General features: G+C 45.3%; 1 protein-coding gene across 2 annotated transcripts; it reads right to left on the bottom strand.

The window, feature by feature from the left end:
- Positions 1-230: 230 nt before the first annotated feature.
- khdrbs1b (KH domain containing, RNA binding, signal transduction associated 1b) lies at positions 231-9716 on the bottom strand. Of its 2 annotated transcripts, XR_003743372.1 has the most exons (11): positions 9416-9716; positions 8659-8774; positions 8186-8302; positions 6973-7119; positions 6521-6660; positions 6230-6443; positions 6076-6143; positions 5929-5987; positions 5448-5639; positions 3350-3416; positions 231-385 (listed from the first exon to the last, which is right to left on the bottom strand). XR_003743372.1 is itself a non-coding variant. In XM_028964760.1 (9 exons), exons 1-9 carry the CDS (start codon positions 9507-9509, stop codon positions 5533-5535), a joined length of 1062 nt encoding a protein of 353 aa, XP_028820593.1. In that variant the 5' UTR covers positions 9510-9716; the 3' UTR covers positions 5310-5532. The 2 variants fall into 2 exon arrangements, 1 of the variants encoding a protein (XP_028820593.1); XM_028964760.1 differs by lacking the exons at positions 231-385; positions 3350-3416 and having other exon boundaries at positions 5310-5639.
- Positions 9717-15428: the final 5712 nt, after the last annotated feature.

Here is a 15428-nt window from a genome sequence, read left to right as displayed (position 1 = left end):
ACCCACCCGTGTCCCGCGTACCCAGTCCGCTGTGCCTCTAGGGGACGGGCGAACGGTCATCAGCAGTAATTGGTTGGAATGGCGTATCGCCGCGCAACGACGTGCATTTTGCGAGTGGAGGGAAATTTCACCGATAAAAACAAAAGAAAGTTACAATCCTCCCATCCATAAGGCTGCAAGTAAAACATCTAAAAAAAAATAGAAAAAAAAAAAAAAAAAAAAACGTAGAAATGCCGTAGAAAAGCGATAATAAAAAAATAAAAAGTTCTCCTCCTCCTCCACGTCGGGCTGGCCGGCAGCGGGACGTTTCCTTTTCTTCCGCCCCGCCCGACATACAAACCAGCAGGCCAGACCACGACGCTCCTCCTGAAGACCGCCGCCGCCCCTGCGGAGGAAAAGCAAGCGCGGGATCAGCAGAACGGTACGAATGCGCTTATTGTTCCCCATTTACAGGACGTCCTGCTCGTTCTAACGCATTTGAATACACAAACGTGTGGGGGGAGGAACCGCATAAATTAGCAGGCATCTAAAACACACACACGATAAGTTCACATCATCAAGCATCCGCTTCCAGACCCGTTTACTCCAGTTAAACGGCTGCATTAGCCAGCTGCCACCGTAATTAATGACCCTCCGTGTGTCCCCCTCTATCATTATAATTCCTAAACAGTGGCAATTAAAAAAAATTTAAAAATACTAGATAAATTACCCAACGTAGACAAATGTTCCGGAAATTTCTATTTACGTATCTGATTAGTCAGAAAAATATAATACTCACTTCAGGACTTTGTATACAGCAGCACGGCACCATAAACTACTGCAAAAGCGGACAATCTAGTTTAGATGTGACAGCGGTGTCATTTTTCAAGCGATATGGGGACGTGCGTGAGTGACAGCTTGTCATCCTACCATTAAAATCCAAGATCCCTCCACTCAGAAGGACCGAGACGTTTTTCACGTCTCAGCATTTACATAAGAATCTGCATATTTGCAAGCACTCTCGTTCTGGCGGCGAATGATCAGGATTCACCAAAAATAGATAAATAAAACATAAGGGCCGTGTGCAGAGAATAAGATCATCTGCCTACCGAGATTCCCACCCAGTTCACGAGGACATACCAGGCGTAAATATTCCCTCTCGTCTGGTTTCTTACATTTACAGTATTTACCAGACGTCCTTATCCAGAGCGACTTACAGTCAGTATTTACAGGGACAGTCCCCCCCAGAGACACTCAGGGTTAAGTGTCCTGCTCAGGGACACGATGGTAGTTAAGTGGGGTTTGAACCTGGGTCTTCTGGTTCATGGACGAGTGTTACTCACTAGGCTACTACCACATGGTTAGGGGACGATAGTCAGATATAACCATCATAGTTGCAGTCTGTTGAAGTCTTGAATGTGAAAAGGAATTGTGTAGCGTGGAAAGGGACGAATCGCTCTGGGAATCATCGTAAATCGATTACGCTGCACATTTTAAGAAATAGTTGAATATGCTGATTTGGAGGTGCAGATAACTGGGAGACCACACAGGCGACTGATTACTATTAAGAAACGTCCAGCAGGATCTGATCCTACACTTGTTACCGTAAACTGTATATTCATGCCGATTACTATGGCACATCCTCTGGTTTTTAAATAAAAATTGGAATGATGATGTAGGATGGTAGTAGCCTAGCGGGTAACACACTCGCCTACGAACCAGAAGACCCAGGTTCAAACCCCACTTACTACCATCGTGTCCCTGAGCAGGACACTTAACCCTGAGTGTCTCCAGGGGGGGACTGTCCTTGTAACTACTAATTGTAAGTCGCTCTGGATAAGGGCATCTGATAAATGCTGTAAATGTGAATCTCAGAGGGCAGATCATCTCATACTGGGCAAAAAAAAAACAAAAAAAAAGCAGCTCACAGACCAGATATTAACGTTACATCACATGGCCAAAACCCTCACCAACACTGCACAAACAACAACATGACATAACTTTTTAATACTTCTGCAAATAGAATATTTAATGTCACAATTACAATGTGATTTCCATGAGCGAGAAAACAGGTCAACTTCCTGCTCACCAATTCAGTCAGAATATCTAACAAAACTGAACTCAAAAATGAAAATTACACAGGATGTCGCTCTCTTAAACTCCCTTTAAAATTTCTTTCTTAATCTATAGAAACCGAACAAGAATTGCTGTGTCTTCCTCTTGCAATTCGCTTTGGATAAAAGCGTCTGCAAAGTAAAGTAAAATTGTTCATAATAAGTTAAAATATTTAGGAATTTGCATCAGTGCTAAAACGCTCTATCCCCTGGTGAAACGATCAGTGTAAATAAGATGACAGTCTTGTTAATTTTTATACATATATTTCCCAATATCTCACAGAGTATTGACATTTTAAAAATGTCAACTTTCATTTGGAACAAGAAACAGCCCAGAATCACTGGGAAGGTATTACAGAAACCCCGTGAAACACTATATTACTACTGGTCAGCCAATATGAAAGCAATATTGGATTAGAAATGATGTTGATTACCTAGCCTGGTAAAAATAGAAAGGGCATCTGTCCACTCCACCCCAAGCGTGCTACATGCCAAACTACCAATCCTGTTGTATTATACTGTAAAGATTAGGAATACATTTAGACGCCATTATAACATTGATTCTCATGCCTTCTACATCAGTAACAAAAACTTCCATTTACCCCCTGGACGATGGAACCTTTTGATGTACCACCAACCAAGAGTACGTAGAGGCGTTGAGATGAAATTTGGAAGGGGCTTATATCGGATGATATATGGTGTGAAGCGATTAAAAGACTAACTGAAGACTAATTCCGTGTAAATGGAAAGATTCTGCGCCTCCACCATATGGACAGTGGACCAAAGACAATGTACAGTGTGAGAATTTATTACACTGTGTAATGGGGATACCAAGAGATTAACGTGGCCACCCTTTATGACTGGCCAAAAATATGGAATTGCCGCTTTTATTGAGAAAACTCTATATTTCTATGTAACACATGGACGCCTAAGTCTGTCTTGTCCGGCATTTTCCAATTGTTCTTTTCGCTCTCTCTCCCCTTAAGGGATTGGGGTCTGGTGTTCATTTGTCCTCATCTGGTATCGTATGTTTATTAAGAAATTTTACTTAATAGTAAAGTAAATTGATAAAACAAAGGGAATTTAAGAACTTTCTTGCTGATTTTTGCTTAATCTCATTTATGAAAAACTTAATCATGTAGTGAGGAAACAGATCAACAAATCAAAAATTCACTCAAGAAAATGACAAGGACAAGACTTAGAGGTATTCAAAAGAGATGAGCAGCTTGATTCAATAATAAAAGTTCATTCCTCACCTGAGATAATGGCTCTCTTATCATATCTTTCTCATTCTTCACATTTCAAGCGAGCACTGAAATCAGCCTGGCGGAGAAGAAAACGAAATCAATTTACCAAAAAACTTGTTTAGACACATTAAAAGCCATGCAAAGTCTACAGGGTATGCAACTCAAGCTTTAAAAACCCAAAAAATATATTTAAGTGTTTGGCATGAATAATGGTTAATGATCACTTTAAATACAGATCACGCAAAAAGTTTGCATAAGCTAAAAGAAAATCACTCCAGACAAACTGCTCAGCAAGAGTTGCATTACTAGTCTTAAAATCAAGGAGCTGTTAGTTATTTAAAAAAAAAAAAAAATTTAATTGGTTAATAAAAGAAGAAAAAAAAAAAAAAAAAAAAGTTTAAAAAAAATTTCCTTTTAATTTTATGCCTAACTTTTTAAATTATACAAAGATTTAGGTACATACATTAAAAGTGTGTATAACAGTAATAAACTATCCAAATTACACATTTAGGATTAGAGTTACATTAAAAAAAATCAATATGGTGCAATTTAAGTTTAACAGTTCTCATTTTCTAAAGGCTAACCCTAAATGGCTGTTTAAAATTCAACTATTTCAGTCTAAACCCATACATTTCAGAGATAAATAAAAAAAGAAAGAAAAAGAAAAACGTCATTCAATGAAGATTTTATACATACCCAGGCACTGAATTCTTTAGTTCTTTCTAAAGACATTACGAAGCTATCCGGCTTATTTTAAAAGGCCATCGGTCTTACCTCTAGGTTCCTTTTTAAGTGTAAAAAGAGAGAGAAAGATTAAAGTTGTGCTTTTAAATGATCAAGACACTTTAAGCAGATTCCTTTAGGGTGGTTCACTGTGGTCAGACTACATGCATCTGTTTAAAAGTTAAAAATAAAAAAAAATAAATTCAGTTTGAAGAAAAGCCTACTGATTATGAAATTTATTTAAAAAGGGCATTTCAAGTTTTATAACAGAAAAATGCAAAGTGAACCAAGTTAGGTTTCATAGAAAAAAAAACTATGCTTTATTGACAAACCGCTGCAAAACATTTTTGAACAAAATTTAGTTACCTATTTAGGCAAGCTTACACACGTAGCATTAGGCATTTTATGGAGAGGATACAGACTAAATGGCAGTAAAAGTACAATTTTGACTTTTGTGCTTAATTTTTTTGTAAGTATATACAAGAAATTGGCATTTAGCTGCAGGATCCCTTTACATTAGAAAGAAGCGACCCTTGTAGAGACTGTTGTCCCAATCCTTCTTCGAGCAGTTTGGGCATGCAGTTTATGTAGCATGAGGTATCCTCCAGGAATTGTTTAACTTTTTTAAAGCATGACAAAAAAAAGCCACTTTTACTAAAACAACTTTTGATTGAAAATGTGAAACTTTTAACAAGGATTTGAGGACAGTCCATCTCAACAGTGTCTAATAGGGCTATATTTCAAAACTCTAATATACAATGAAAAGTATTGATTCCTCAACCTAAATTTTACAGCTTTTAAGACTATTTAAAAAAACAAAAATCAGCAATTAAAGAGCTAGTCAAAATTACAATTTTTCTCATTAGTTTTTCGATTTAAAGTTGCACCACTACATTACAATATAAAAAAAAAAAAATACTTTTAGGTTTTATTTTGATTCAACTAATATTAAACAGAATTTTGAAATGTAGCCTAAATGGGAATCTGCAACTGCACCTCGGCATGTTTTTTTTTTTTTAAGTAACACAAATTAATGTGGTATTCAACATTAAACATGGGTCTATACAGTTGTTAAGACTTTTAAATTTACACTATTTTTTTTTTTTTTTTTAAACCAAAGCATAAAAGAGACTTGACAATGCAGATGAGAAAAGGGGAAGGGGATTAAAAATCCAAAATAATAATTAAAAAAAAAAAAAATTTCAAGAAAAAAAAAAATGAAAAAAAAAAAAAAAAAAAAAGCCACTTCCCCCAACCCACCTAAATAACCAGGCTGCTTGTGAAGCAAAAGACCGTTGATTTTTTTTTCCAGTTTATAGTCCAGAGTAGAAAAACCAAAATTACGGGGGGTAAAAACACAAAACCCAAAAGAAAAGACATTTACTTTTGTCAGGTCGCTTAAAGTGTGAGCTGCCATGGGAGACAGTCGTCATGGCGACACGATAAGTGTGACGTTCCATTTGTCTGCATTAGTATCGTCCATATGGGTGTTCCCGGTAAGCTCCCTTAGCAGGCCTTGCTGGAGGAGCTTTCCCGCCAGTAGCAGCACGTGATGTCCCATTCCAGTCGTCCTGAGCTGTTTGCAAAAGTGAAGTGATCGTCATTGTGAGATACAGCAGCACAGCACACAGTGCACACAGTGAAATTTGTCCTCTGCATTTAACCCATCACCCTGAGTGAGCAGTGGGCAGCCATGACAGGCCCCCGGGGAGCAGTTTGTGGGGACTCGTGCTTTGCTCAGTGGCACCTCGGCGGCAACCTTCTGATTACGGGGCCACTTCCCTGACCGCTAGGCCCCCACTGGCCCAATGCACATGTGAATTATGCGAATTATGAAAAAGCGGCAAAGTAAAACCACCCCTTACCGTAAGCGTCGTAGCCTTCCTGCGTCTCCCCATGACCATAATCGTAGTACTCCGGTTCTCTAGAGAAGCCCCGAGAACATTAAAAACGTCAGACATTTGCCAGAAAACACATACGTCACGAAGAGCGTTGCGGCTCCGTTCACTCACGCCTGCGGTTGACTGTAGTACGCGTCGTACGCTTCGTAAGACGGCTCTGTGTAGTTCTCATCGTAGGACTAAGAGAAAAGAACGCCAAAAATTCACTATAAGCGTAAATAAACCCCGAACTAGAAGAAAAAAAATGCTTGTAAAGGCTCCTCACGTATTCCTCGTAGGTCTCCGGAGCAGGGGCATGAGGCGGCGGTGGAGCCATCCTCTGAGGGCCCGGAGCAGGGGGCCTGGCGCGGGTGGCGGCCGCGCCCCTGCCGGGCTGAGCTGGAGGCGGTACCCCTCTTCCTGCCGGGCCTCCTCTCACGGCCCCTCCCCTCGGAGGGCCGCCGCGGGCAGCGCCGCCGCGCGGTGGCATCCCGCGTCCCCTGGAGACACCGACGTCCAACGTTAGCGTCCAGGAAGCCCACGACTACATACCCCACAGACGTCCGCGGTCTCGTACCTCGGGGCGGCTGACTGGGGCGGGTGGGCCCCTCTGCCCCGAACGAGCAGGCCGCCTCTGGCCCTCGGCGGGTGCTCCTGCCCCCCGTTCAGGTAGCTCATCTCCATGAACTGTTCCTGGCAAATATCATCCATCATGTCCTGACGGAAAGACGGGACAGTAATACAAATAAAAGGCCGGGAGCCACGAGACAATTCGAGAGAGAGACACAGAGACAACGGCAGCTGCTTTCTGGACAGTGACCATTTAGAGCCAAAAATTACAATAATGCCGCCGTGCGACGTGGCAAAACTAGCGAGGGGGGGGGGGGGTAAATCCAGCAATTTATCTGATTAAATATTAATCTTCAGGTCGCCATTCAGCACGGGGAACGTTTTAATCGGCCTTAAACACCGACCAATCGCGGAACGAGACGCTCCGGTCCGACAGGCGCCACGGCGCGGGACACTCACGGGAAACAGGAACTTCTTGACCTCCTCCATGGCGTGGGCCATGCGCAGGTACGCCTCTGGGACGGGGGCGAACACCTCGATGAACACGTGCAGCTCCATGGACAGGTGGGCGTACTTGGGCTCGCCGCTTTTCCGGAACCCCTCCTCCTGGGGAAGGAGAAGATCGCGGTTACCTGCTGTACGTTCTGCAGCAGAACCCCCGCTTGTTCTTACTAGTAGTGCCGTTTAAAACTATTTTGTTTTTACCAAATCCAGTTAATACAGTAGACTGTTACAATACACAATACGATTTCTGCAACAATTACTATTGTTCCTGACTTTCTCGACGAACTGTCCCCCGGGCCCCTGTCATGGTGCCCACTGCTCACTCAGGGTGATTGGTTAAATGCAGAGGACAAATTTCACTGTGTGCACCATGTGCTGTGCTGCTGTGTATCACACGTGACAATGGAAGTTACTCCCTAACTCCAACGTTATCAATAAAAAAAATAATAAAATTGAATTACACTAAACTGAGTAATCGAGATAAAACTGCGTATGATTATGAATATTTCTGTAATGTATGAATTTTGACACCGTGGTGTAGCGCCACCCACTGGCAAGAGGAAAAGTACCGCTGTCTACACTGTTCGCTAGAGTAACGTCATTCATGCGCTCACGTCCCAAACTTTTACGCTCTTTACCGCAACATACCAAAACACACCAAAACTTGGTATTTCTGACATCGGCCAGTATTGTGAACACTTGTGAAGTGTTTATGGGTTCGAACCCCACTTACTACCATCGTGTCCCTGAGCAGGACACTTAATCCCGAGTGTCTCCAGGGGGACTGTCCCTGTAACTACTGATTATAAGTCGCTCTGGATAAGGGCGTCTGGTAAATGCTGGAAATGTTTGTACGGGGACGTTTTGATGCGGTGGCACCATTCCACGTCTATATTCTTCCTTTTCATCATCTCGTACGTTACAGCGGTGGAGATGCATGAAATCCGAAGTAAAATCGTCCCGCTCACATCCGCTGTTCCACGGTAAACGCGGGCGTTGGTGCCGTGTCTGCGAGGGCCCGTTAATCACCGCTTGCGGGGACATATTTTATCGCCTTTCCTGCTCGTGTCCACCAGCGCAGTTGAGACTCCTCATGGACCAAGTAGGTTGTCTGGCTAACGGAAGTAATGGAGTTTACTCCAGCCGGCAACCACCGCCACCAGCTCACCTTGGCCTTGTCCCTCATGGAGCCCTTCCCCAGCACCGAGATCTTGGCCCCGGTGTCCTCCTGCAGGCGCTTGATCGTGTTCCCCTGGGGTCCCAGGATCTTTCCCACAAAGTTGAACTGGAAAGAAACAGCAAATGGTGACACGAACCCCAAAAAACGGTCAAGTTCACCAAAACAGCGAATCTGCAGCAGTTACGATCGGACGGGACTTCTGTCCAGCGGGACCTCAAACGGCACAAATCTCGTCCGACGTTCACATAAAACATCTCGTACGTCTAAACAAGATCCAATTAAATACGAACTGTACGTAGACGGGACCCAGACCCCGAATTAACATGCACCGTCCAGGCGGGGCTACAGGAGACGCGTCAAACCGCGACGACCCTGATCGCCGCCGCCGCCACCCACATCCACGGGAGCCTGGCGGGACGGCCGGATGTCTCGTGGGACGCTCGGCCCGCTGGAGTCCATACCTTCGGGTACTGCTTGACCGGAATCAGGACTCGCTCCTTCAGCTTGATGTTCTTGGTGGTGAAGAGGTCCAGGTAGCTCTCCGTCTCCTTCTCTCCTTTCTGGATTCTCTCGATTTCTGGAGGAGGGGACAAGCTGTAAAAAACCTACACGCACAGTAACAAGTGTACTAATTACCCAACGAGCATTAATTATAATAAAAACGCACTAGATAATGATTCATGCTTCAATTCTGCCTGATCACAGCTAGATATACGGAATGTTCTGGAACGACCGGAACTCCAGACATGAAATCACACCAAGAACCAACGAAGCAGCCACGTGGCGGTAAACCCCGGAGACACGGAGCCGGTCCCCCGGAGTCCCGGTCCCCCGGAGGTCCAGCGCAGTCCACCGGAGACCCGGAGCCGGTCCCCCGGAGGTCCAGCGACGGTCCCCGGGAGTGCCGGACCCGGTCCCCCGGAGGTCCAGCGCAGTCCACCGGAGGTCCGGAGCCGGTCCCCGGGAGTCCCGGAGCCGGTCCCCGGGAGTCCCGGAGCCGGTCCCCGGGAGTCCCGGAGCCGGTCCCCCGGAGGTCCAGCGACGGTCCCCCGGAGGTCCAGCGACGGTCCCCGGGAGTCCCGGAGCCGGTCCCCCGGAGGTCCCCGAGAGTCCCGGACCCGGTCCCGCCACGTAGGGCCTCGTACTTTGCTCTTTTGTCCGCGGTTGGTGTCGGAACCGGGCAAGTTATAAAGCTGCGCGGCGGGTATATTTTGGTACCGGAGGACAGAAGTTTCATGGCGTGTGTGAACGACGCGTCCAGACTGTCCCTCTCCGCCAGCAGCTGGGGAAGGTACTTGTTCTCGGACTCCATGTTGACCCGCGGTGTCTCTCCTGCGAAAGTTGCGGAGGGTTCGCCGAGCCCCGCTGCGCTTCTCCGGTGAACAGTGGCCCGGTATCCGCCCGGTATCCGCCCGGCGGCCGCTTATCCGTCGACTCGCGTGTCGGTGGCGGCGGCTCCGCTTCTCCCGGTGCGCGGCGGTCGGAAAATGGAAGAACAAAAGCCCGACGGACAAAAATGAACTCGGCGAGCGGAAGTGACGTCGTCCGCCAGGGACCGCCCACTTTCAAACCAGCGTGTTTATTACTACGATTAATGAACGTACCGCATCATGCTATATATATATATATCTCTTATTATGTACAATGTACACTAAATATTCACAAAACAACTGATTTAACGCCCGGTATCGGAACAACAAGCGATACATCCGAAAGCGAATATATATCATTTTTTTCTATTTATACAATATATTTAAAATAATGTGTTGTCTTGCTTATTGTCCTTTGGGAGTTGTAATGAAGGCGTAAAAACCCCTTTAGCGTCGTTCCAGGGAGAGGAAAAGCCAGGAGGCGCAACAACTCCGCGCTCCACGTCATCGCCACATTCGGCGGTGTTTTCTGCCCCCTGGTGGTCGTGGGGAAACTATACATGCTGTCAGTTCATAAAAAGAACTTTACTTTTCTCTACTTTACTTTACTTTACTTTGCAGACGTTTTTTTTTGTGTGTGCATGTGTGCGTGTAAGTGTTAGATTTGCCTGAAATACTTTTTGAACAAGTGGGTTTTCAACTGCTTCTTAAAGGTGGTTGTAGACTCGGCGAGTCGAATGGAGCAGGACAAGTTGTTCCACCAGCCAGGGACAACGAAGGAGAACAGGGATTTGGTCGATTGGGATTGGATACCCCGTGAAGAGGGAATTTTTAGTCTCGCTTCGTTTGCAGATCTGAGGCAGCATCAAGGATTTAAACTCGATGCGAGCAGCTACTGGGAGCCGGTGGAGACAGGAGAGAAGAGACGGGACATGGGTGTGTTTCGACTGGTTGAAGATGAGGCGTGCTGCCACATTTTGGACCATCTGGATTGGACCAACTACAGATCCTGCACACACACCTTAATTTCAAGTGACTGCTGCAGTGTACTTTTTCTATTAACTCAACAAGTCCTCTCATCGGCAATTCCATCCAAAAAGCATCTGCAACTGGAGGACGCTCACACAGCCCCGGAACACATCAGTGTTCTACATTTTACCGCATGGCCAGGCCCCAGCATATGTTGGGGCCCGGCCATGCAGTACAAGCTAAGGACAAGCACCGGCCTGGTGCTATTTTCGGTCTCACCCTAACACTGGAATGCTTTACTCCCCTCCCATCTTGGGTTTGTTGACTATGTGGATTCTTTTTAGGCAGCTGAAGACCAGCTTTTGGATTGGCGTTTAGTGGGAGTACTCGTTGGTGAGAAGTGCTGTATTATCACATTTTACTTTCGTACTTACCTGCATTCAGTAACAATCTGACAAATCACATTTTTTATTAATCCTTGAGGTTATTCCTCCAAAAATAAAACCTGAACCTCTAACAGTCTGTACAGACTGTACAGACCACAGTTTTGCAAATATTGCAAACATAACCAAGCATTACACTTTTATGTCTTTAACATAAAACATAAAATATGTGTAACAGGTAGAGTGAAGGTGTGCACATGAGTGAAGATTCAAGATTCAAGATTCAAAGAACTTTATTAATCCCAGAGGGAAATTGCTCTTGGTTATACAGTTGCTCAGATTAATCAAATTCAAATTCAAATTCAAATTTTATTTGTCACATACACAGTCATACACGGTATGATGTGCAGTGAAATGCTTTCTGCAACTGCTACAGACCACAGTATTGCAAATGTTGCAAGTAAACAGTGAACCGATATGCAAATATTGCAAACAACCAAATATTACACTTTTACGTCTTTGACATAAAATATGTGTAACTGGTAGGGTGAAGGTGTGCAAATGAGTTACAGTTTTTTACAATGTTTAAGAAAGAAGAAAGAGCCATAAAAGAAAGAGCAGTAATTAATTCATTAATTAATCTACCGGGAAGGAAGAAAAGTTACAAAAAATTAAAGAATGTAAAATACAACGAGAAATAACAATAAATAAAAGTAAAATAAAATAGAATAGAATAGTAATTAGCTCTGGCACATAATTTAGTTACCTAGTGCACTTAAACTTAGTGTAAGTGGGAAAAAAGTATAAAAGTGAGTATAAAAGTGAAGTCAAAGTTTAAAGTGAAAAGTAAAAAAAAGTTTAAAAAACAGGAGTTAAACGGATTCTGGGTGGGTGGAGTCCAGAGTGAATGAAAGTGACAGTGCTGGACTGTATTGGAGTTCTATGTAGTGTTGTTGAGAGCTCGACTAGCCTGCAGGAAGATGCTCCTCCTCATCCTCTCTGACTGTGAAGCCTTCTCCGCACATCCAGGCCTCATTCCAGTAAACTGATTTATCACGGTAACCACGGTAACCGAACAAGATGTGTAACGGAAATCCCACACAATCCATGTTCAGCCCACCCCAACCATAAAAACACATTATATGATGTCATAAACGTCTACGGATGAGCACATCCAATTACTCGGCCAGCTTTGAAAGTGATGTGTCTCCTCACTTTAGGGAGTTATTATCAGGCTTTGCAAGGTTACTGTAATGATGCCCGTCACTGACAAATTGGTTGATATGTGGTGGGATGAATATTAATATGCATCTGTCCGAAATATAAACAAATATCGGCTGTCCTGCGATTTCTTTTCTTGGGGCTTTTCTGCATCTAGTGGTGAGGGCGGCGGTGGCCCAGCGGTTATGGAAGCGGCCCCGTACTCCCAAACCGCCACTTCGCTTTTAAACTAAGGCCACATGAGGTCAGACATCTGTTTACCTGCTTAAAACTGTTCTGGAAAAAACAGCCCAGTGTTAGTAGCCTAGCGGGTAACACACTCGCCTATGAACCAGAAGACCCGGGTTCAAACCCCACTTACTACCATCGTGTCCCTGAGCAGGACACTTAACCCTGAGTGTCTCCAGGGGGGGGGACTGTCCCTGTAACTACTGACAATGAACCAGAAGACCCAGGTTCAAACCCCACTTACTACCATCGTGTCCCTGAGCAGGACACTTAACCCTGAGTGTCTCCAGGGGGGACTGTCCCTGTAACTACTGACTGTAAGTCGCTCTGGATAAGGGCGTCTGGTAAATGCTGTAAATGTTTGCAGGATGCCTGGTGATTGCAAGTTGAGCCCACCGGCAGAATAAAGGGGGGACCGGCAGAATAAAGGGGAGGACTGGCAGAATAAAGGGGGGACCGGCAGAATAAAAGGGGCCTCAGTTTCCTTTTTCAGGCAGCACTTGCCGTGCCACCCACCCTGCCCTCCCCTCCGGCATTTCCTGTCTGCTTTCCGTTTTCCGTTTTTCCCTGCGATCCCAGAGGAGGCGACACAACTTGTCGTCTCTGCCTGCTTGTTGGTGTTTGTTTGTTTCTCGTTATTCAATGTAATGAAATGTAATTGTAATTGTAATGTAATGTAATGTATGTATTTCCTCTTTATTTATTTATTTTCTGTTAATAAAATACTTGTTAAATTTCTCCGTTTCGTCTCAGTACGTTTTTGTCTTTTCTCTTGTTCTGGGTCGTACCACTACACGGTCACGAGCAGAATAGAGTTCTCTGCAGCGTACGCTTCAAGTAGGGAGACCAGATCTGAGCTGGTGAAACATTTGCTGCTTGTGTTACGTCCCGCTGTCTGTGCTTCTTTTCAGAAAGAAGGTGAAAGAAACCCTCCCTCTTCAGGAAATAGAACCAGCTCCGGCCCTTCCTGTCCGTGTTTACCCAGCCTGTCCTGCCTCAAGTCCTTCAAAACAATGACATACCGCCCCGTGACACTCACACTTGGCATCATTTACATTTACAGCATTTACCAGACGTTCTTATCCAGAGCGACTTCCAGTCAGTAGTTACAGGGACAGTCCCCCCCTGGAGACACTCAGGGTTAAGTGTCTTGCTCAGGGACACGATGGTAGTAAGTGAGGTTTGAACCTGGGTCTTCTGGTTTATAGTCGAGTGTGTTACCCACTAGGCTACTACCACCCACATCATAAAGGAACCGGTAGAGAGTCACACCCTCACCTGCCGGCTGGCAGACCTGCCTGCAGAGGACGCCGTGGCCCCAGCAGAGGAGCTACGCTCGGCGTTCAATACCGTCCCACAAGGACTGGTGTCCAAACTGGCAGATCTGGGACTTCCATCACCCACCCGCAGCTGCACACTGGACTTCCTGTCAGGGTGCGGGTCCCCACACCTCCACTGGGACGCCGCGGGTGCTCAGCCTCCACACGTACGCCCCAACAACAGCAACAAGATCATCAAGCTCGCCGCCAGCGGCGTACGGGGAGGGGGACGTCAGGCTGGTGCAGAGGGTACAAGCTGGAGGACGCCAACTCCAAGGAGCTAGATGCTCTAAACGAGCTGCTGAAGAAGGCCTCACGATGCCGCATTTCACCGGACTCATTAAGCTCAAAAACAGCAAAAGAAATCCAGAATCTAAACGCAAAATTAACTATCTCAATAAAATGTGCAACACCAACTGACTTTGTGAGGTGATGAGCAATATAGGGGTTCGAATCCCAACCCGCCAAGGTGCCACTGAGGTGCCACCGAGCAAAGCACCGTCCCCACACACTGCTCCCCGGGCGCCTGTCATGGTGCCCACTGTCACCAAGGGGGATGGTTAAATACAGAGGACACGTTTCACTGTGTCACCGTGTGCTGTGCATCACAATGACAATCACGTTTGTAATTTCATTCTTTCTTATTTCCTGTGTTAACTGCACCTTATGTTTCGTGGTTCCCTGAGGAGCGTGTGAAAGCTTTTCAGTAGTGTCTGTAAGTTCTTACCGGGGTTTATGAGGGTATTTCAGCTGTTTCTAGGAGAGTTGCAGTAGAGTATGTGCATGCTTTTCACTTGCATGTGTGCAAGGATTTCAATAAGACAAGAAGGAATATTTTTCCTATTATCGAATTTATTTTTTTGCTGGTCCCCTAATTCTGTATCTGACGCCTCTTTCTGAAATTCAGCCGTGATGCAGAATTACACTCAATGATTGCCAAGACTTTTGGGAAAATACCTTGTGGAACGACAAGACAAAAGTTGAACTTTTTGGAAGGTGCGTGTCCCGTTACATCTGGCGTAAAAGTAACACAGCATTTCAGAAAAAGAACATCATACCAGCAGTAAAATATGGTGGTGGTGGTGTGATGGTCTGGGGTTGTTTTGCTGCTTCAGGACCTGGAAGGCTTGCTGTGATAGATGGAGCCATGAATTCTACTGTCTACCAAAAATTCCTGAAGGAGAATGTCTGGCCATCTGTTCGTCAACTCAAGCTGAAGCCATCTTGGGTGCTGCAGCAGGACAATGACCCAGAACACACCAGCAAATCCACCTCTGAATGGCTGAAGAAAAACTAAAGGAAGACTTTGGAGTGGCCTAGTCCAAGTCCTCACCTGAATCCTTGTCACGACTACGGACTTACGGGGGAAGGAAGCGCAGAGGTCTGACATGCTGGGAACGGGGTTTTTATTACTAAACAAACATTAAACACAAAGAAACAACGGCGCGGTGGCCGAAAAGGATTTAACTTAACTAAAGAACAAAAACGAGCCCGCAGGCGTGTGGCGATTGCCAGAACTCAAAACATCAAACAGAAACTCAAGTTCATGTTCAGGTCCGCGAAAATGCCGGAGACCTGGAAGGGGCGGAAATATCCGGCATTTATGCGCCGTCAGGATTGGCCACCGGTGTTGAGCACAGCTGCCGTCAATCCTGACAATCCTATTGAGATTGACCTTAAAAAGGCGGTTCATGCTAGAAAATTCTGCAGATGAGTGGGCCAAAATTCCCCCAGAGCGTTG

The sequence above is a fragment of the Denticeps clupeoides genome, chromosome 20, assembly GCF_900700375.1.
Source record: "Denticeps clupeoides chromosome 20, fDenClu1.1, whole genome shotgun sequence".
NCBI classification, from domain to species: Eukaryota; Metazoa; Chordata; class Actinopteri; order Clupeiformes; family Denticipitidae; genus Denticeps; species Denticeps clupeoides.
This window is presented reverse-complemented; position numbering and strand designations above follow the sequence as displayed.

Excerpts from the sequence above, each read along its gene's own strand:
- khdrbs1b (XM_028964760.1), bottom strand. The coding sequence starts at position 9,509 with ATGGAGTCCGAGAACAAGTACCTTCCCCAGCTGCTGGCGGAGAGGGAC. Across the intron at positions 8,303-8,658 it reads CGGTCAAGCAGTACCCGAAG|TTCAACTTTGTGGGAAAGAT; the intron begins GTATGGACTCCA and ends GTTTCTTTCCAG. Across the intron at positions 6,144-6,229 it reads CGGAGACCTACGAGGAATAC|TCCTACGATGAGAACTACAC; the intron begins GTGAGGAGCCTT and ends CTTTTCTCTTAG.